We start from the raw sequence: 22,837 nt of genomic DNA, 5'->3' as shown, positions 1-22,837 counted from the left end.
TGGACTGCGAGATCATGACCTAAGCTGAAGTTGGACACTTAACCGACTGAGCCACCTAGGCGCCCCTCATTTACAAAGTTTCTTAGAAAATACTTTAAGATATTACATCTGGAAAATAAAAACCCTCTCTATCTCAGTTTTCCTACTTAAGAGGATAAATGATGAATCTTCTAGGGCAGTTATGCGGATTAAATGTCAGGATGTGACAGAGTGTTCATTGTAAGACCTGGCAAATAAGAAATGGTCAAGTAATGCCAGCTTTTGTCACTTCTAAACTACTAGGCATTGCTTATGTTATCACCTTCAATCTTTAATATCACTCTATATGATACTGTTAACCTTATCTGGGATAAGGAAGCTGAGGTTCAAAATTTTGCATAAGTGCTCAGTTCACAAAGTTGACACATGCCCTTGTTGTTTTATTACTTTTTCCTGAAAAAGCAAATCCTTAAGTGAAGCTGGCCTTTGTAGGAGAGGCAACTATAAAGACTGAAGAACAGCCAATTCCTAGCAGAGACAGAAGCAATGATCACTTCAGCAATAAATAGCTCTAAATTTGCTTCTCAGTCATGTGAAGAAAGTCCTAGGAGTTAAAACAATGTCATTAGCAACAGCTTGCTTCTTTCCTTAAAAGTTTTTCCTGTTTTTAAAAAATTGTATCTTAATTCCAGTATACTTAACATACATTGTTATATTATGTTCAGGTGTACAATGTAATGATTCAATACTTCTATATATCACCCAGTGCTCATCATGACAAGTGCACTTCTTAATCCCCATCACCTATTTAACCCATCCCCACATCCACCTCCCCTCTGGTAACCATCAGTTTGTTCTTTATAGTTAAGAGTCTGTTTCTTAATTTGTCTCTCTTTCTTTCCTTCTTTCATTTGTTTTGTTTCTGAATTTCCACATGAGTGAAATAATATGGTTTTTGTCTTTCTCTGACTTATTTCACTTAGCATAATACTCTCTAGCTCCATCAATGTCATTGCAAAGGGCAAGATTTCATTCTTTTTTATGGTTGAATAATATTTATATATAAACCACTTCGTATATATCACTTCTTTATTTATCAATCAATTAATACTTGGGCTGCTTCCATAATTTAGTTATTGTAAATAATGATACTAAAAACATACGGGTGCATGTAATTTTTGGGTAAATACACAATAATGTGATTATTGGACTATATGGTAGTTCTATTTTTAACTATTGAGGAAACTCCATACTATTTTCCACAGTGAAATCCTATATCTTTGTTAGAGACTCTTTTTCTTTTTAAACAGAAATTTAAAGAGTTTATTCTAAACCCAGTAACATTTGAAGAGGACAGCACATTGGGCAAAGTTTTGATGTCTCAATATTGTGGCACTAAACATACACCTCCTGCTTCCAGATCGCAAGACTTTGGCACGTCCCTCTGCAGGAACAATGGCCTGGGTGGGAAACCAGACTCTGATCTCCCACTTCATCCTCCTGGGCCTTTTCACCCAGTCACCACTGCACTTCTTCCTCTTTTCCATCATCATGGTCATGTTCCTGGTGGCTCTCTCTGGAAATGGGCTCATGATCCTCCTCATCAATGTCGATTCTCGCCTGCACAACCCCATGTACTTCTTCCTCAGCTGGCTGTCACTCATGGATCTCATGCTCATCTCCACCATTGTGCCACGGATGGCCACTGACTTCCTCCTGGGCCATGGCGCCATCTCCTTCACAGGCTGTGGGCTTCAGATCCTCTTCTTCCTCACTCTCTTGGGGGATGAGTGCTTTCTGCTGGCCTTCATGGCCTATGACCGCTATGTAGCCATCAGCAACCCACTGAGGTACTCAGTGGTCATGAGCCGCCGTGTCTGCTGGCTCATGGTGACAGTGTCCTGGCTCTTTGGCCTGGTGGATGGACTTATCCAGGCCATCTTCACCCTTCACTTTCCCTACTGTGGCTCCCAGGAGGTTGATCACTTCTTCTGTGAGGTCCCTGCCATACTGAAGCTGGCCTGTGCTGACACCTCCCTCTATGAGACCATGATCTATGTCTGTTGCATCCTAATGCTGCTCCTGCCCTTCTCTGTCATCTCTGCTTCCTACCTGCAGATCCTGGCGGCTGTGCTCCATATGCGTTCTGCTGAAGGTCGGCAGAAGGCCTTTGCTACCTGCTCCTCTCACATGGCAGTGGTCTCCCTCTTCTATGGGGCTGCTATGATCACCTACATGCGACCCCAGGCCTACCACTCCTCCAAGCAGGACAAGGTGGTCTCGGCCTTCTACACCATGATCACCCCTATGCTCAATCCACTCATATACAGCCTGAGGAACAAGGAAGTGGCTGAGGCTCTCAGAAAACTACTTAGGAGGTGTCCCTGTGGTGGGGGTCAGGGCTAGGTTGACATTAGCACCTGCAGATGGCGGTTCTGGGGCCTGGGAACTTGGATTAGCCTCTGTAGTTTGATTGGAAGAGAAACAAATGTGCCATACTGAAAATAAAAGTCATTCTTTTACCAGAGTTAATCAGATTAATACATCAATTCAGTTCATCATGTCCATGCGGAGTGTGGATAGTGTGGAAGGAGGGCTGGGTCAATGCGGTTACAAAGAATAGAAGACACAAAGCATATATCTCAGAGTCAGCAAGTAACACGTTTCAGCTATTTTCCTTGCCAGGAATTACCAACAGCTGAAGAAAACACCTTGCTCAATGTGCTTCTCTTTGGAAGGCTGCCTGAATCCCATGACTGGCCAATTTAGGATATAAACATTTGGTCCCTCTTGCCTTAGTTTGACTCTGAAGGGCCATCCCTTTTCCAGAGCTCCCTGTAAGATCTGAAGCAACACAGGCTACTTCTCCCTGTATCCAATTTGGCTTCCTTAACTCCTTTCCCCCACTATATAGTTCAATCCTCAAAGCACTCTCCAATAAACCTGCATGCAAAACCTGTTTCCATCTGATTCCAGGAAACCTAACCTATGGCACATGGAGATGAAGGAATGCTAGTAAGTTAAAGTCAAATTTGCTAAATATGTTCATGTACATGTAGTCAAAATACAATGTGGGCACTGAGAGGCTTTGTTGCATGTCTTTCCTGAAGACCCCTAAGACAAGTTTAATGCAGGGGTTGCAAACACAAATGCCCATAGGTCCAGACAGGTGGTGTCAATGAGGAGAGTGATCTTGTGGGGATAGGTGTGGAAGGGACACATGCTCCTCAGCTAAAGCCACTTGGCTGCTCTGCTCCACACAGAATGTTTGAGCTTTGGGAAAAAGATAAAGTGAAAGTTGGATGGGAGCTGGAGGTGCACCCATGGATGGCTTCACAGTTGACTCAGAAGATAGCACTAAACAGTTGGCAGGACAAAGAAGAGAAGAGGAAGGTATGCAGAGCAGAATTCCTGACAGCAAAAGAATGGGGTCTGACATACGCCCAACCTCTCCATGAGGTCCACTAAGATGACTCTCAGATTCCTATCTCTGTCCTGAACTCAAAGACAGCCCTAGGAAACCTCTTTAGAGTTCTGTGCCCCAATAGAATTTTCTGCTCCTGTGAGTTTTACTGTGTCATATATTTCAACCCTGACCCAGTAGGAAGGTACTGAGAAGTGAAAAGAACTGAGAAGAAGGCCATCTCATGGTTGAAGGAATGTTGTTCTTGAGATTGCCTATATCCGTATAGCAATGACTCAGCTGTGGGGTAAGGATGTGATAAATTCTTTAACAGGAAGAAACATGGAAAGAGTTAGGTGGGACCTAGCAAAAACTTTTCTACTACCTTTGCCTTCCTTATATTTCCACTCGAGAAAGAAAATAACAAAATAACAAGATAATAAGATAAAATTTTGGTAGAATCACTCATTCTCCGCAGTTGTTTTAAATGGAAAGACCTGAAGAGTGATTATAATCTGAATAATCCTACATTTGAGAAAAGAAAATATTGTGGATATGAACTTAAAATATATTTTTAAGTTTTTATTTTAATTCTACTTGGTTGACATAATGTCATATTAGTTTCAGACATACAATATAGTGCTTCAACATTTCCATACATCATTCTGTATTCATCATGACAAGTGCACTTCGTAATACCCACCACGTATTTAACCTGTCCGCCCCACCTCTCCTCTGGTAACCGCCAGTTTGTTCTCATTAAGAGTCTTTTTTTTTTTTTTTTGAGTTCTCTTTCTCTCTCTCTCTTTCTCTCATTTTCCCCTTTTCTCATTTGTTTTGTTTCTTAAATTCCACATATGAGCAAAACATACGGTATGTCTTCTCCAATTATTTCACGTACCATTGTGCTCTCTAGCTCTATCCATGTTATTGCAAATGTAAAGATTTCATTCGTTTTTATGGATGAATAATTTTCTACTGTATCTTCTTTATGCATTACTCAATTGATGGACACAGGTTGCTTCTGTATCTTGGCTATTGTAAATAATGCTGCTATAAAATAGGGGTAGAGCGTTCTTGTATTCATTGGTTAAATACCTAGTCATGTAATTGTTGGATCATAAGGTAGTTCTATTTTTAACTTTTTGAGGAAACTCTTTAATGTTTTTCCAGAGTAGCTGCACCAGTTTCCATTCCCACCAACAGTGGAGGAGGGTTCCCCTTTCTCCACATCCTCACCAACATCTGTTGTTTCTTGTGTTGTTGCCTTTAGCCATTTTGACAGGTGTGAGATGATATCTCATCGTAGTTTTAGTTTGCATTTCCCTGATGATGAGTGATGTTGAGCATCTTCTCAGGTGTCTCTTGGCCATTTGGATGTCTTCTTTGGAGAAACGTATATTTTTCTGCCCAGTTTTTAATTGGATTATTTGGTTTTGGGGTGTTGGGTTGTATTAGTTTTTAAATGTATTTTGGATACTAACCCTTTATAAGATATGTCATTTGAAATATGATCTCCCATTCTGTAGATTGTCTTTTAGTTTTGCTTATTGTTTCCTTTGCTGTGCAGAAGTTTTGTATTTTGATGAAGTCCCAATAGTTTGTTTTTGTTTTTGTTTCCCTTGACTCAGAAGACATATCTAGAAAGAAGTTGCTGTCACCGATATCAAAGAGGTTACTGCCTGTGTTCTCCTCTAGGATTTTGATGGTTTCCTGTATCACATTAAGGTATTTAATCTATTTTAAATTTATTTTTGGGTACGGTGTAAGAAAGTGGTCCACTTTCATTCTTTTACATGTTGCTGTCCAGTTTTCCCAAAACTATTTGTTGAAAACGTTTTTTTTCCATTGGATATTCTTTCCTGCTTTGTTGAAGATTAACTGACCATAAAATTGTGGGTTCATTTCTGGGTTTTCTATTCTGTTCCCTTGATCTAAAAACCTATTTTGTGACAGTACCATACTGTTTTCATTACTACATCTTTATAACATAACTTGAAGCCTGGAATCATGATACCTCCAATTTTACTTTTCCTTTCAAGACTGCTTTACCTATTTGAAGTCTTCTGTGATTCCATACCAATTTTAGGATTGCGAAAAATGCTGTTGGTATTTTGATAGGGATTGCCTTAAATGTGTAGATGGCTTTGGGTAGTATAGACATTTTAACAATATTTGTTCTTCCAATCCATGAGAACTGAATGTCTTTCCATTTCCTTGTGTCATCTTCCATTTCTTTCATCAGTGTTTTATAGTTTTCAGAATACAGGTCTTTTACCTTTTTGGTTAGGCTTATTCCTAGGTATCAAAATTTGTTCTGGGTCACTAGTCCTATGCCAGATACTCTGAAGTGCTGTGGTGGCTGGGTGTTGTGTGCTAGGGCTGCTGGGGGCACAAGGCTGGGCACAAATAGGTGAGGTACATGAAGATGGCTGGATAGGACTAGGGCTGAAGTATGATGGTGGCTGGGGGCATGCAGTTGGGTGAGGTACAGTGACTGGGCACAGTGTGCAGTGGCAGTTGGGCACCTGGTGGCTGGGGATGGTGTGTGAGGATGGGGTGTGCACAAGGTGTGCACAGGGTGGCTATTCAGGGTGCACATGCAGTTTAACAAAATTTGGCCTGAACCCAGGGCTGAGGCCAACAATCTTGGAGTGGGCTAGTCCTTAAAGAACTTGTGGGCATGGTGCACTGCCAACAGGCCAGGCAGCAGCTGTATGTGCATTTCTGCTTCCTGCTGGTAACTGTGTATTTATGCTGGGGGCAGGGGAGAAAAATGGTTCTTTTCTGCTCCATCATTTTCAGTGAAGTTCTTCAACATTCTCCAAAATCAGATGAACAGATTTGTCTCCAATTTGTGCCTGGTGTCATGTAAACTGCTGTTTTTATGTTGCCTCTCTGTGCAATCTGCTGTCTCTTTAAGGGAAGTGACCCAGGTATCACTTGCCCTCCTAGCTCACCCAGTGCTGAGTGCTGACCTCTGATGCTCCAAACTCCAAGTCCCACTGGTTATACAAAGTCATGGATTTCAGTCTATCTGGTTTTCAAAACCAAACATTATGGGGATTACTCTTCCCTGGGTGAGCTCCCTGGTGTGAGGAACCATTTTTCTACCCTCTCCATGGGCAGAGCTCTCTCCCTCCTGTGGACAGCCTTCCTCCACCTTTCAGACCTTCCTAAAGCTCTCACTTGCAGCTTCCTCTCTATATTGAGTTGTGGAGTTTGTTCCTCCAGTCTTCAGATCACTCTCTCAGTTATTGACTTGGATGTGGATGATATCTGGTTGAAAACCTGGGGTGGGGTGAACTCAGGGTCTCGGCCATCTTCCCAAGCTCCTCCTCTCTTCCAGATATGAACTTCATATCAAACTTACAGACACTACTTACATCTTCAAACCTGTCTTTTATAGTTCTTGGTGGTGTTTCTAAGGCTAGGAATATGAGATAGAGGAAGACATAACATGGAAATGGGTATGTGCCACAAGACCTCTAAGTGTGCCTGGAGTCTATTTCCAGGGTGCTTACAGAAGACTGTGAATTCAGAACAGCCAATAATACATGGAGCATAGTTTCAGGCTTAGCTTGCACTGGAAAATCAAGATTTTTTTTTTACTTGAGCGACAGTCAAATAAGCTGGCTTATGTTCGTATGTTACTCATTTCCTTTTATTCACCCAGTGTTGAATTTGAGATAACACCCTAGTTAATCAGAAAGCATCTTTATTTTTTATTTTATTTTATTTTATTTAAATTTCTTTTTTAATGTTTATTTTTGAGAGAGAGAGAGACAGAGTGAAGTGGGGGAGGGGCAGAGAGAGAGTGAGACACAGAATCTGAAGCAGGCTCCAGGCTCTGAGCTGTCAGCACAAAGCCCAATGCGGGGCTTGAACCATGAGAATATGACCTGAGCTGAAGTTGGATGCTTAACTGACTGGGCCACCCAGGTGTCCCTCTTTTTTTATTATTATTTTTTAAAATGTTTACTTATTTTTGAAAGAGAGAAAGCACAAGCAGGGGAGGGGCAGAGACATACACAGAGAGAGAGAGACAGAGGGACAGAGAGACAGAGGATCCCAAGCAGGCTCTGCACTGACAGAAGAGAGCTCAAAGTGGGGTTCAAACTCATGAACTACTGAATTGAAGTCCAATGCCCAACCAACTGAGCCATCCAGGCATCTCTAATCAGAAATCATCTTAAACAGAAATGTTATCACTCTTGATAAATCCTGAGTGGTTCTTTTGCAAGATGGTGACAAGGTTTTATTTCTCATGGAAAATTATATTTAAATGTGAATTTGGGGGCGCCTGGGTGGCGCAGTCGGTTAAGCGTCCGACTTCAGCCAGGTCACGATCTCGCGGTCTGTGAGTTCGAGCCCCGCGTCGGGCTCTGGGCTGATGGCTCAGAGCCTGGAGCCTGTTTCCGATTCTGTGTCTCCCTCTCTCTCTGCCCCTCGTCCGTTCATGCTCTGTCTCTCTCTGTCCCAAAAATAAATAAACGTTGAAAAAAAAAATTAAAAATAAATAAATAAATAAATAAATGTGAATTTGTTTTGGTATTCATCAGCTTTTACACCAAAAGAGTTCCTCCTATTGTGATTTCTGTACCATGGAATGAGAGTTGGGCAAAACTTAGTGTCTTCCCCTTGCCTCTCTCACTGTCTTGAATCTCTTCAGGCCACAGCCAACCTCTGTCATGGACTGAGGATTAGCAGCATGGGCTGGGCAGAAAGATAGTAGAGGTACTTTGTACCAATTTTTGACACTGATAGAAGGGGAAGGGTAGAAATTCTCATGGAGGTGGGTGGAGTGGAGTTGAATGATGAATTTCGAAAAGATGAAGCCATCTGACTTCTAAAGCAAAATGGCACAGTTTTATGAAGCCAATATTACACTATATGTTAACCAACTAGAGTTTGAAAAAATTTGAAAAAAAAAATGCCATAGTTGGGGTAAAGTCCAGACTGGAGCTAGTTGAAGAGTAAATTGATTTAAACCAAAGACCCAACTGAAAAGGAGAACTAGAGGCCAACATCCCTGATGAATCTGTATGCAGAAATTCTCAAAAAGATAATAGGAAATCATTCAACAGTAAACAAAAGAATTATGGGATTTATTCCTGGGCTGCAGGGGTCGTTCAGTATTCACAACTCAGTCAACATGATACATCACACTAATAAAAGATAAGAACCATATGATCTTGTCAATAGATGTAGAAATAACATTTGACAAAATACAGCATCATTCTTGTTAAAAATCCTCAACAAAGTAGGGATAGATAGAACATATCTCAACATCATAAAGGACATAATGAAAGACCGACAGCTAATATCATCTCATGGGGAAAAGCTGAGAGCCTTTCCCCTACAGTCAGGAACAATACAAGGATGTTCACTCTCACCATTACCATTTAACATAGTACTGGAAGTCTTAGCCTCAGTAATCCGACAACAAAAAGAAATAATAAGCATACAAATTGGCAAGGAAGAATTCAACTTTTCACTATTTGCAGATGACATGATACTTTATGTAAAAAAAACAAAAGACTACCAGAAAACTGCTAGAACTGATATAGGAATTCAGCAAAATCATAGGATATAAAACCAATGTGCAGAAATGTGTTGCATTTCTGTAAACCAATAATGAAACAATAGAAAAAGAAATTAAAGAATCAATCCCATTTACAATTGTACTAAAAACAATAAGATGCTTAAGAAAAAACCTAACTAAAGAGGTAAAAAATTTGTACTCTGAAAACTATAGAAGACTTATGAAAGATAAGGAAGAGGACACAAAGAAATGGAAAAACATTCCATTTTCATAGAATAGAAGAAAAAACTTTGTCAAAATGTCTATATTACCCAAAGCAATCTACACATTTAATGCAATCCATATCAAATACCATGAGCATTATTCACAGAGCTAGATCAAAAAATCCTAAAATTTGTGTGGAACCAAAGACCCTGAATATACAAAGCAATCCTGAAAAAGAAAAACAAAACTGGAGGTGTGATGATTCCGTATTTCCAGTTATATTACAAAGCTGTAGTCATCAAGACAGTATGGTACTGGCACAAAAACAGACCCATTGATCAATAGAACAGAATAGAAAACTCAGAAATGAACCCACAACTATATGGCCAACCCATCTTTGATAAAGCAGGAAAGAATATCCAATGGAAAAAAAAGACAATGTCTTCAGCAAATGGTGTTAGGAAACTGTATAGTGACATGCAGAAGAATGAAACTGGACCACTTTCTTACACCATTTACAAAAATAAATTTGAAATGGATTAAAGAACTAAATGTGAGACAGAAAACCATCAAAATCCTAGAGGAGAATACAGGCAGTAACCTCTTTGACATCAACCACAGCAACTTCTTTCTAGACATGTCTCCTGAGGCAAGGGAAACAAAAGCAAAAATAAACTATTGGGACCTTCTGCACATTGAAGTAAATAGTCAATAAACTAAAAAGCAGTCTTCAGGGGCACCTGGGTGGCTCAGTTGGTTAAGCCTCCAACTTCAGCTCAAGTCATGATCTCATGATTCATGAGTTCAAGCCCCGTTTTCTCTCTCTGTGCCCCTTCCCTGCTTTTGCTCTATCTCTGTCTCTCTCTCAAAAATAAATAAAAAACATTTAAAAAATAAAAAAAGCAGACTTACGAATGTGAGAAGATGTTTGAAATGACATATTTGATAAAGGGTTAGTTCTATAAAGTTCTATAAAGAACTTATCAAACTCAACACCCCAAAACCAAACAACCTCATTAAGAAATGGGCAAAAGACATGAATAGACACTTTTCCAAAGAAGACATCCAAATGGTTAACAGACACGTGAGAAAAAAATGCCATCATTCATTATCAGGGAAATAACAAAGCAAAACCATGATGAGATACCACCTCACACCTGTCAGAATGGCTAAAATTAACAACACAAGAAACAAGAGATGTTGGCGAGGATGCAGACAAAAGGAAACACTTTTGTATTGTTGGTGGCAATGCAAACTGGTGCAGCGACTTTGGAGAACAGTATGGAGGTTCCTCAAAAAACTAAAAACAGAACTACCCTATGATCCAGGAATTGCACTATTAGGTATTTACCCAAATGATACAAAAATACAGACTTGAAGGGACACATGCACACCAATGTATGTAGCAGCATTATCAACACTAGCCAAACTATAGAGATGGCCCAAGTGTCCATAGACTGATGAATGGATAAAGCGGATGTGGTACATGTGTATATAATGTGTGTGTAAATATAAATAATGTGTATGTGTGTGTGTATATATATGAATATAGAATATTCATATATACTCATCATCAAAAAATGAAATCCTGCAGTTTGCAATGTCATGGAGACAGAGAATCCAAAACAGGCTCCAGACTCCCAGCTGTCATCACAGAGATGTATGGGGGGCTTGGGGCGCCTGGGTGCCTCAGTTGGTTAGGCAGCCGACTTTGGCTCAGATCGTGAACTCATGGCTCACGGGTTTGAGCGCTGCGTCAGGCTATGTGCTGACAGCTCAGAGCCTGAAACCTGCTTCAGATTCTGTGTGTGTGTGTCTCCCTCTGCCCCTCCCCCACTCATTCTCTGTCTCTCTCTCTCTCAAAAATAAATAAACGTTAAAAAAAATTAAAAACAAAAACAAAAAACCAGAGATATATGGGGGGGCCTCGAACTCACAAACCATGAGATCATGACCTGAGCTGAAGTCAGACACTTAACAGACTAAGCCACCCAGGCGCCTCCTATTTTTTTGTGCTTAAAGGACATTTAAAACAAAATACCCCCAAAGTAACAACTTTTAGCATAATCAGGAAAGACACAAATACTGATTTAGGAGAAGGGGAGATGCAGCAAAGTGGACACTAGGCTTGCCTCGTTCCATGAACACAACTAGATAACTATCAAATCATCCTTAACACCCTAGAAATCAACCTGAAAGCTGACAGAACAAACTTCCCAACTAAAGGGAGAGAAGAGGCCATTTTGAAGAAGGTAAGAAGTATGGATATGTGGTTTGGGGGAGAAATGGATCACAGGTGTTTGGAAAATCACCTGTGTTTGGATCACAGTGTTTACAGCTGTGGTTACAGAGAAAGAGAGAGAGAGAAGCAATCAGGGGAATGCACAAGGATAACATTTCCCCAAAGCCACTGGCTTGGAAAATGAGAGGGGTTGTAGATGTGAATTCTTGCAACCATCATGGCTTAAAGCATGGAGTTTTAAAGGTCAATGGGCTTGGCTGGGATAAAGTCTTGAGGGCATTACACTGCTCCTGGAGAGAAGACAGGCAAACAACATCAGGGAAGAAAACACAGAAAAGTGATCTGAAGAATTCCTGGGCGCATAGGGGAGAGATTATTTGCTTTCTTCAGAGAATGTCCCTGAAATGAAGTATTCATGGAGATGCTTCTCCAGGAACAAAGGAGCTGGCCAGCACCATTTTCCTCCCCCACCACTCAACACAGAACCACCTGTGGGAAGCAGTGCACTGATAGCACTGGCTGCATAATGTGCTTACACCAAGCCCCAACACCCTGTGCTCCAGTGGGAGCCCTTTCTCAGTCATGCTTTCCTCAGTCCCAGTGTAATAGGCCGCTCACCCAGAAGACCACCACAAACCTATGCCCACACCACATCTACTGATCAGAGAGTTTGGTAGGGCCTCAGTTCTGGTGTCAGTACTGACAAGTCTCATTTCATAAGCAGACAAGAACATACCTAGCTAAAACTCACTACATTCAGGCCAGGGACAAAACACTGCCCACAGTAGGCAAAGAGAGCCCCTACAGATGACTGGCCAGAAGGATAGAGCTACCAAAACACAAGAGCAGAGTCCATGCAGCACACACTGGAAGCACTCCCTGAAGCACCCAGGCCCTGGACACATATATGAACTCTTCTTCATAAGGCCATTACTTTCAGGAGCAGGAGACATAACTGGCTTTTGTAACACACAGAAGAAGGCAGAGACTTAGAAAAAATGCCAAGTCACAGGAATTTAGCACAAATGAAAGGACAGGATAAGGCCACAGACAGAAATCTAAGCAAACAGATATAAATAACACGCTTGATGGAGAATTCAAAGCAACAATCATAAGGCTACACACTGAGCTTGAGAAAAGGATAGAAGACATCAGTGAGACCCTTACCACAGAGATAAAAGAGGTAAAAAGTATCAATAAGAGATGAAAAATGCAATACAAGTGATTAGAAACAGGATTGATGCAATGAAAAGCAGGCTGGAAGAATCAGAGGAATGAATTAGTGACTTGAAAGACAAAATAATGGAAAGTAACAAAGCTGAACAAAAAAAAAGAAAAAAATTATGCAACACAAATACAGACTTAGGGAATTCAGTGACTCTATTAAACTCAATAACATTCATGTTATAAGAGTGCCAGAAGAAGACAGGGAAAAAGGGGTAGAATATTTATTTCAATAAATAATAGTTGAAAAATTCCATAACTTGCAGATGGAAACGGAAATGCAAATCCAGGAGGCACAGAGAACTCCCATCAAATTCAACAAAAGCAGCCCAAACCAAAGCATATTGTGTCTAAATTTGCAAAATATAGTGACACAGAAAAAAATCTTAAAAGCAGCAGAACAAAAGAAATCCTGAAATTACAAGGGAAAACCCACAAGTCTAGCTGAAGATTTCTCAAAAGAAACTTGGTAAGCCAGAAGTGAGTGGCATTATATATTCAAAGTCCTGAACAGGAAAATCTGCAGTCAAGATTACTCTATCCAACAAGGCTATCATTCAGAATAGAGGAGAGATAAAGAGTTTCCCAGACAAACAAAAGCTAGGAGTTTGTGACCACTAAAACAGGCTGAAAGAATTATTATGAAGGACTCTTTGAGTGCAAAGGAGAGAACAAAAGTGACAATGACAGAAAGGATCAGAGAAAATCTCCAGAAACAATGACAAAACAAGCAGAAATTGGCAATAAATGCATATCTATTAATAATTTCTGAGTGTAAGTGGACTTTAGTCCACGTGATTTATGTTCCAATCAAAAGGTATGGGGTATCATAATGGATTAAAAAAAAAGACCAGAGATGACTGGGAAGATGGCGGCATAGGAGGATGCTGGGCTCACCGCGCGTCATGCTGATCACTTAGATTCCACCTACACCTGCCTAAATAACCCAGAAAACCGCCAGAGGATTAGCAAAATGGAGTCTCCGGAGCCAAGCCCAGACCAGAGGCCCACGGAAGAGGGTAGGAAGGGCGGCAAGGCGGTGCGCGCTGCACGGACTGGCGGGAGGGAGCCAGGGCGGAGGGGCAGCCTGCTGGCCAAGCAGAGCCCCCCGAGTCTGGCTGGCAAAAGCAGAGGGACTGGACGGATTGTGTTCCGACAGCAAGCGTGACTTAGCATCTGGGAGGTCATAAGTTAACAGCTCTGCTCTGAAAGCGGGAAGGTGGAGGACAAAAGGAGGGAGAGCTGCTGACTCCCCAGACGACACAGCTCAGTTTGCTGGGAAACAAAGGCACTCGCCAGCACCATCTCCCTCGCCTATCCCCGAGCCAAAATCCCAAAGGGAACCAGTTCCTGCCAGGGAACTTGATCGCTCCGCGCAAACACCCAATTCTGTGCTTCTGCGGAGCCAAACCTCCGGCAGCAGATCTGACTCCCTCCAGCTGCCACAGGGCCCCTCCTGAAGTGGATCACTGAAGGAGAAGTGAGCTAAGCCTGCCCCTCCTGCCCCTGTGCAACTTGCCTGCCCACCCCAGCTAATACACAAGATCCCCAGCACCACAAGCCTGGCAGTGTGCAAGTAGCCCAGATGGGCCACGCCACCCCACAGTGAAACCTGCCCCTAGGAGAGGGGAAGAGAAGGCACACACCAGTCTGACTGTGGCCCCAGTGGTGGGCTGGGAGCAGACATCAGGTCGGACTGCGGCCCCGCCCACCAACTCCAGTTATACACCACAGCACAGGGGAAGTGCCCTGCAGGTCCGCACCACTCCAAGGACTATCCAAAATGACCAAGCGGAAGAATTCCCCTCAGAAGAATCTCCAGGAAATAACAACAGCTAATGAGCTGATCAAAAAGGATTTAAATAATATAACAGAAAGTGAATTTAGAATAATAGTCATAAAATTAATCGCTGGGCTTGAAAACAGTATAGAGGACAGCAGAGAATCTCTTGCTACAGAGATCAAGGGACTAAGGAACAGTCAGGAGGAGCTGAAAAACACTTTAAACGAAACGCAAAACAAAATGGAAACCACGACGGCTAGACTGAAGAGGCAGAGGAGAGAATAGGTGAACTAGAAGATAAAGTTATGGAAAAAGAGGAAGCTGAGAGAAAGAGAGATAAAAAAAATCCAGGAGTATGAGGGGAAAATTAGAGAACTAAGTGATACACTAAAAAGAAATAATATACACATAATTGGTATCCCAGGGAAGAGGAGAGAGGGAAAGGTGCTGAAGGGGTCCTTGAAGAAATAATAGCTGAGAACTTCCCTGAACTGGGGAAGGAAAAAGGCATTGAAATCCAAGAGGCACAGAGAACTCCCTTCAGGCGTAATTTTATCGATCTTCTGCACGACATATCATAGTGAAATTGGCAAAATACAATGATAAAGAGAAAATTCTGAAAGCAGCAAGGGATAAACGTGCCCTCACATATAAAGGGAGACCTATAAGACACGTGACTGATCTCTCTTTTGAAACTTGGCAGGCCAGAAAGGTTTGGCACGAGATTTTCAGTGTGCTAGACAGAAAAAATATGCAGCCGAGAATCCTTTATCCAGCAAGTCTGTCATTTAGAATAGAAGGAGAGATAAAGGTCTTACCAAACAAACAAAAACTGAAGGAATTTGTCACCACTAAACCAGCCCTACAAGAGATCCTAAGGGGGACCCTGTGACACAACGTACCAGAGACATCACTACAAGCATAAAACATACAGACATCACAATGACTCTAAACCTGTATCGTTCTATAATAACACTGAATGTAAATGGATTAGATGCGCCAACCAAAAGACATAGGGAATCAGAATGGATAAAAAAAAAACAAGACCCATCTATATGCTGTCTACAAGAGACTCATTTTAGACCTGAGGACACCTTTAGATTGAGAGTGAGGAGATGGAGAACTATTTATCATGCTACTGGAAGCCAAAAGAAAGCTGGAGTAGCCATCCTTATATCAGACAAACTAGACTTTAAATTAAAGGCTGTAACAAGAGATGAAGAAGGGCATTATATAATAGTGACAGGGTCTATCCATCAGGAAGAGCTAACAATTATAAATGTCTATGCGCCAAATACGGGAGCCCCCAAATATATAAAACAATTACTCATAAACATAAGCAACCTTATTGATAAGAATGTGGTAATTGCAGGGGACTTTAACACTCCACTTACAGAAATGGATAGATCATCTAGACACACGGTCAATAAAGAAACAAGGGCCCAGAATGATACATTGGATCAGATGGACTTGACAGATATATTTAGAACTCTGCATCCCAAAGCAACAGAATATACTTTCCTCTCGAATGCACATGGAACATTCTCCAAGATAGATCATATACTGGGTCACAAAACAGCCCTTCAAAAGTTTACAAGAATTGAAATTATACCATGAATACTTTCAGACCACAATGCTAGGAAGCTTGAAATCAACCACAGAAAAAAGTCTGTCAAACCTCCAAAAGCATGGAAGTTAAAGGACACCCTACTAACGAATGAGTGGGTCAACCAGGCAATTAGAGAAGAAATTAAAAAACATATGGAAACAAACAAAAAAGAAAATACAACAATCCAAACCCTTTGGGATGCAGCGAAGGCAGTCCTGAGAGGAAAATACATTGCAATCCAGGCCTATCTCAAGAAAAAAGAAAAATCCCAAATACAAATCTAACAGCACACCTAAAGGAAATAGAAGCAGAACAGCAAAGGCAGCCTAAACCCAGCAGAAGAAGAGAAATAATAAAGGTCAGAGCAGAAATAAACAATATAGAATCTAAAAAAACTGTAGAGCAGATCAATGAAACGAAGAGCTGTTTTTTTGAAAAAATAAACAAAATTGACAAACCTCTAGCCAGGCTTCTCAAAAAGAAAAGGGAGATGACCCAAATAGATAAAATCATGAATGAAAATGGAATTATTACAACCAATCCCTCAGAGATACAAACAATTATCAGGGAATACTATGAAAAATTATATGCCAACAAATTGGACAACCTGGAAGAAATGGACAAATTCCTAAACACCCACACCCTTCCAAAACTCAATCAGGAGGAAATAGAAAGCTTGAACAGACCCATAACCAGCGAAGAAATTGAATCAGTTATCAAAAATCTCCCAACAAATAAGAGTCCAGGACCAGATGGCCTCCCAGGGGAGTTCTACAAGATGTTTAGAGCAGAGATAATACCATCCTTCTCAAGCTATTCCAAGAAATAGAAAGGGAAGGAAAACTTCCAGACTCATTCTATGAAGTGAGTATCACTTTGATTCCTAAACCAGACAGAGACCCAGTAAAAAAAGAGAACTACAGGCCAATATCCCTGATGAATATGGATACAAAAAAATCTCCATAAGATACTAGCAAATAGAATTCAACAGCATATAAACAGAATTATTCACCATGATCAAGTGGGAGTCATTCCTGGGATGCAGGGCTGGTTCGACATTCGCAAATCAATCAACATGATACATCACTTTAATAAAAAAAAAAGATAAGAACCATCTGATCCTGTCCATTGATGCAGAAAAGGCCTTTGACAAAATCCAGCACCATTTCTTAATAAAATCCCTTGAGAAAGTCGGGATAGAAGGGACATACTTAAAGATCATAAAAGCCATTTATGAAAAGCCCACAGCTAACATCATCCTCAATGGGGAAAAACTGAGAGCGTTTTCCCTGAGATCAGGAACATGACAGGGATGCCCACTCTCACCGCTGTTGTTTAACATAGTGTTGGAAGTTCTAGCATCAGCAATCAGACAAGAAAAGGAAATCAAAGACATCAAAACTGGCAAAGATGAAGTCAAGCTTTCGCTTTTTGCAGATGACATGATATACATGGAAAATCCGATAGACTCCACCAAAAGTCTGTTAGAGCTGATACATGAATTCAGCAAAGTTGCAGGATACAAAATCAATGTACAGAAATCAGTTGCATTCTTATACACTAACAATGAAGCAACAGAAAGACACATAAAGAAACTGATCCCATTCACAGTGGCACCAAGAAGCATAAAATACCTAGGAATAAATCTAACCAAAGATGTAAAGGATCTGTATGCTGAAAACTATAGAAAGCTTATGAAGTTAGTTGAAGAAGATGTAAAGAAATGGAAAGACATTCCCTGCTCATGGATTGGAAGAATAAATATTGTCAAAATATCAATACTACCCAAAGCTATCTACACATTCAATGCAATCCCAATCAAAATTGCACCAGCATTCTTCTCGAAACTAGAACAGCAATCCTAAAATTCATATGGAACCACAAAAGGCCCCGAATAGCCAAAGGAATTTTGAAGAAGAAGACCAAAGCAGGAGGCATCACAATCCCAGACTTTAGCCTCTACTACAAAGCTGTCATCATCAAGACAGCATGGTATTGGCACAAAAACAGACACATAGACCAATGGAATAGAATAGAAACCCCAGAACTAGACCCACAAACGTATGGCCAACTCATCTTTGACAAAGCAGGAAAGAACATCCAATGGAAAAAAGACAGTCTCTTTAACAAATGGTGCTGGGAGAACTGGACAGCAACATGCAGAAAGTTGAAACTAGACCACTTTCTCACACCATTCACAAAAATAAACTCAAAATGGATAAAGGACCTGAATGTGAGACAGGAAACCATCCAAACCTTAGAGGAGAAAACAGGAAAAGACCTCTCTGACCTCAGCCGTAGCAATCTCTTACTCGACACATCCCCAAAGGCAAGGGAATTAAAAGCAAAAATGAATTACTGGGACCTTATGAAGATTAAAAGCTTCTGCACAGCAAAGGAAACAACCGACAAAACTAAAAGGCAACCAACGGAATGGGAAAAGATATTTGCAAATGACATATCGGACAAAGGGCTAGTATCCAAAATCTATAAAGAGCTCACCAAACTCCACACCCGAAAAGCAAATAACCCAGTGAAGAAATGGGCAGAAAACATGAGTAGACACTTTTCCAAAGAAGACATCCGGATGGCCAACAGGCACATGAAAAGATGTTCAACGTCGCTCCTTATCAGGGAAATACAAATCAAAACCACACTCAGATATCACCTCATGCCAGTCAGAGTGGCCAAAATGAACAAATCAGGAGACTATAGATGCTGGCGAAGATTTGGAGAAACAGGAACCCTCTTGCACTGTTGGTGGTAATGCAAATTGGTGCAGCCGCTCTGGAAAGCAGTGTGGAGGTTCCTCAGAAAATTAAAAATAGACCTACCCTATGACCCAGGCATAGCACTGCTAGGAATTTACCCAAGGGATACAGGAGTACTGATGCATAGGGGCACCTGTACCCCAATGTTTATAGCAGCACTCTCAACAATAGCCAAATTGTGCAAAGAGCCTAAATGTCCATCAACTGATGAATGGATAAAGAAATTGTGGTTTATATACACAATGGAGTACTACGTGGCAATGAGAAAGAATGAAATATGGCCTTTTGTAGAAACATGGATGGAACTGGAGAGTGTGATGCTAAGTGAAATAAGCCACACAGAGAAAGACAGATACCATATGGTTTCACTCTTATGTGGATCTTGAGAAACTTAACAGAAACCCATGGGGGTGGGAAGGAAAAAAAAAAAGAGTTTAGAGTGGGAGAGAGCCAAAGCATAAGAGAGTGTTAAAAACTGAGAACAAGGGGCGCCTGGGTGGCGCAGTCGGTTAAGCGTCCGACTTCAGCCAGGTCACGATCTCGCGGTCCGTGAGTTCGAGCCCCGCGTCAGGCTCTGGGCTGATGGCTCGGAGCCTGGAGCCTGTTCCCGATTCTGTGTCTCCCTCTCTCTCTCTGCCCCTCCCCCGTTCATGCTCTGTCTCTCTCTGTCCCAAAAATAAAATAAACGTTGAAAAAAAAATTTTTTTAAATAAAAAAAAAAAAAAAAAACTGAGAACAAACTTAGGGTTGATGGGGGGTGGGAGGGAGGGGAGGGTGGGTGATGGGTATTGAGGAGGGCACCTTTTGGGATGAGCACTGGGTGTTGTATGGAAACCAATTTGACAATAAATTTCATATATTGAAAAAAAAAAGACCAATGAATACAGTGCCTACAAGGGACTCATTTATACCTGAAGACACATTCAGATAAAAAGTGAGGAGATGGAGGGGCGCCTGGGTGGCGCAGTCGGTTAAGCGTCCGACTTCAGCCAGGTCACGATCTCGCGGTCTGTGAGTTCGAGCCCCGCGTCGGGCTCTGGGCTGGTGGCTCGGAGCCTGGAGCCTGTTTCCGATTCTGTGTCTCCCTCTCTCTCTGCCCCTCCCCCGTTCATGCTCTGTCTCTCTCTATCCCAAAAATAAATAAAAACTTTGAAAAAAAAATTAAAAAAAAAAAAAGTGAGGAGATGGAGAAATATTTACCATGCAAATGGACGTTAAAAGAAGCTGGAGTAGCAATACTTATATCAAGAAAACTAGGCTTTATTTTTTATTTTTTGTTTTTTTAATTTTTTTTGAGAGAGACAGAGACAGAGCGTGATTGGGGGGATGGGCAGAGAGAAGAGGGAGACACAGAAACTAAATCAAGCTCCAGGCTCTGAGCTGTTGGCACAGAGACCAACACAGGGCTCAAAATCATGGATGGTGAGATCATGACCTGAGCCAAAGTCGGATGACCAACCGACTGAGCCACCCACACGCCCTAGACTTTAAAACGAAGATTGTAACAAAAGATGAAGAAGGGCATTATAGGGGCTCCTGGGTGTCTCAGTCAGTTAAGTGTCCGACTTTGGTTCAGGTCATGATATCATGGTTCATGGGTTTGAGCCTCGCATCAGCCTTTGTGCTGACAGCTCAGAGCCTGGAGCCTGCTTTTGATTGTGTCTCCCTCTCTCTCTGCCCCTCCTGCACTTGTGTGTTCTCTCTCTCTCTCTCAAAAATAAATAAACATAAAAAAATGTTTTTAGAAGAAGGGCACTATACCATCATAAAGGGGAAAATGCAACAAAAAGATATAACAATTCTAAGTATTGATGCACCTAATATGGAAGCACCAAAATATATAAAACAATTAATAAAAGACATAAAGGAACAAATCAATAGTAATACAATAATAGTAGGGGACTTTAACACCAACTTACATCAATAGACAGATCATCTAAGCAGAAAATCAACAAGGAAACAATGCCTTTGAATGACACACTGGACTAGGTGGACTTAACAGATATGTTCAGAATATTTCATCCTAAAACAGCAGAATACACATTATTTTCCAATGCATATGGATATTCTCCAGAATAAATCATATATTAGCCCACAAAACAAGCTGCAACAAATTCAAGAAGATTAAAATCTTTGAAACCATATTTATTTTTTTAAATGTAATTTATTGTCAAGTTAGTTAATATACAGTGTATGCAGTGTGCTCTTGGCCTTGGGAATAGATTCCCAAGATTCATCACTTACATACAACACCCAGTGCTCATCCCAACAAGTGTCCTCCTCAATGCCCCTCCCACCCATTTCCCCAACCCTTCTTTTATGGCCACAACCCTATGAAACTAGAAGTCAATCACAAGAAAATATCTGGAAAGACCACAAATACATGGAGGGTAAAGAACATCCTACTAAACAATGAATGTGTCAACCAGGAAATCAAAGAAGCAATAAAATAAAGTACATGGAAACAAATGAAAATGAAAATGCAATATTCCAAAACCTTTAGGATGCAGCAAAAGTGGTCCTAAAAGGGAAATACATAGCAATACTGGTCTACCTTAAGAAGCAAGAAAAATCTCAAATAAATAACCTAATGTTACACCTACAAGAGCTAGAAAAAGAACAACAAACAAAGCCTAAAGGCAACAGAAGAAAGGAAATAATAAAGATTAGGGATGATATAAATGATATAGAAACTAAAAAATAATAAAGCAGACCAATAAAACCAATTTTGAAAATTTTGAATTTTGAGAAGACTTTGAATTTTGAAAAAATTAACAAACTGACAAACCTATAGCCAGACTTATCAAAAAGAAAAGAGGAGAGGAAGAAGAAAGCCAACATGGTGGAGAAGTAGAGTGATCTGTACTTCCCATGTCTCTCAAAGAAGTGTTGAAGCCAAAGGACTTTGAACCCCAAGAGTCTAGGAGGAAAAGAGACTGAGTCTAAGAGGGAGACACCAGGACATCTTTGAAGGGCTATAGGTGGGTGATTGTGAATTGAGGAAGATAAAATGGGTCACATAGGCATGAGAGGAAGGATCCCCTTTTGTGTAGAGACAAAGGAAGAGAAAGGGTGGCTTGGGAAGCATACGACTGTATCTAAACAAGAGATAAACTTCAACTGGGACTGAGAGGGATCCCATCTCTGACTGAAGGGCTTTCTTCCGACTGGGGCCAGCTGCCCCATTTGCGCACCTGAGGAGGAGGAGAGCCAGCCCCCAGTTTGGTGGTAGGTCAGGGGTGCAGTCCACAGTAGGAGAAAGCAGTCCCTTCCCTGGAGTGCTGCCACACTGACAAAGCCAGCCAGGACCGCATATCAAGCAGCACAGAGAGGCACGTCCCCAGTGCCACAGTGCATGGAGCAGGACTTTGAATCCTAGCCAAGCGCCAGGTCAGGGGAGTCAGTGGAGCGAGAAGGACCACCCTGTCTGCACTCTCAGAAGAGTGAGAACAACTCAAATGGAGTCCACCGGGTTCGTGGAGAAGAGACTGGGGAATCACCATTTTTCTCCACCACCACCACCACCAAGGTGGGGCCTCAGGGATTGGTCCCTGGGCCCATTATGAAGGTGGGACCAGCCTACACCAAACCACGCCCTTCTTCACTGGGTAACTGCGTATCTGCATGAGCCAGATAGATGCTGTGCAACCAGACAGCTCCGTCATCCAGACCAGTGATGGTGTATAGCCTGGATTAATTCCAGGACAATTCTTGTTATTTACACATATTCTCCCTTCCTATCTTTTCCCCCCTCTAGGCTGGTTACTCTGGTTGTTGGCTTATTTAGGCAGAAATATTTAATCCATTCCCTTGATACATGTTCTACATCTCCTTCTGTACTTTCCTTTCTCTCTCTGGAATAATCAAGCCATATAGTTTCTCTGCCTGGGTAACTCTCTTTGTTTTTCTGTTGCCACGTCCTTCTTTATTTTCCTTTCTCTCTCTCTCTGGATTAAGCCATTTAGTCTCTCTGCCTGGTCAATGTTTATTCTCTCTTTGTCCCTGCCCCTGTCATTTCTCTGTATGTGGACTTCCATCAGCACCGCCCCCACCCTGTTCTTTATTGTAGCTGGTGTT

At 41.4% G+C, this 22,837-nt stretch overlaps 1 protein-coding gene across 1 annotated transcript; it reads left to right on the top strand.

Annotated features, from left to right (window-relative positions):
- The first annotated feature begins 1,416 nt into the window (after nucleotides 1–1,416).
- Nucleotides 1,417–2,385, top strand: LOC112860719 (olfactory receptor 2V1-like). The gene has a single exon (XM_025923972.2). The coding sequence runs from the start codon at nucleotides 1,435–1,437 to the stop codon at nucleotides 2,383–2,385; it is 951 nt and encodes a 316-aa protein (XP_025779757.1). The 5' UTR covers nucleotides 1,417–1,434.
- Nucleotides 2,386–22,837: the final 20,452 nt, after the last annotated feature.

This window comes from Puma concolor, chromosome A1, assembly GCF_028749965.1.
Source record: "Puma concolor isolate L17-30 chromosome A1, mPumCon1.1.hap2, whole genome shotgun sequence".
Classification (NCBI taxonomy): domain Eukaryota; kingdom Metazoa; phylum Chordata; class Mammalia; order Carnivora; family Felidae; genus Puma; species Puma concolor.
This window is presented reverse-complemented; position numbering and strand designations above follow the sequence as displayed.

Excerpts from the sequence above, each read along its gene's own strand:
- LOC112860719 (XM_025923972.2), top strand. The coding sequence starts at position 1,435 with ATGGCCTGGGTGGGAAACCAGACTCTGATCTCCCACTTCATCCTCCTG.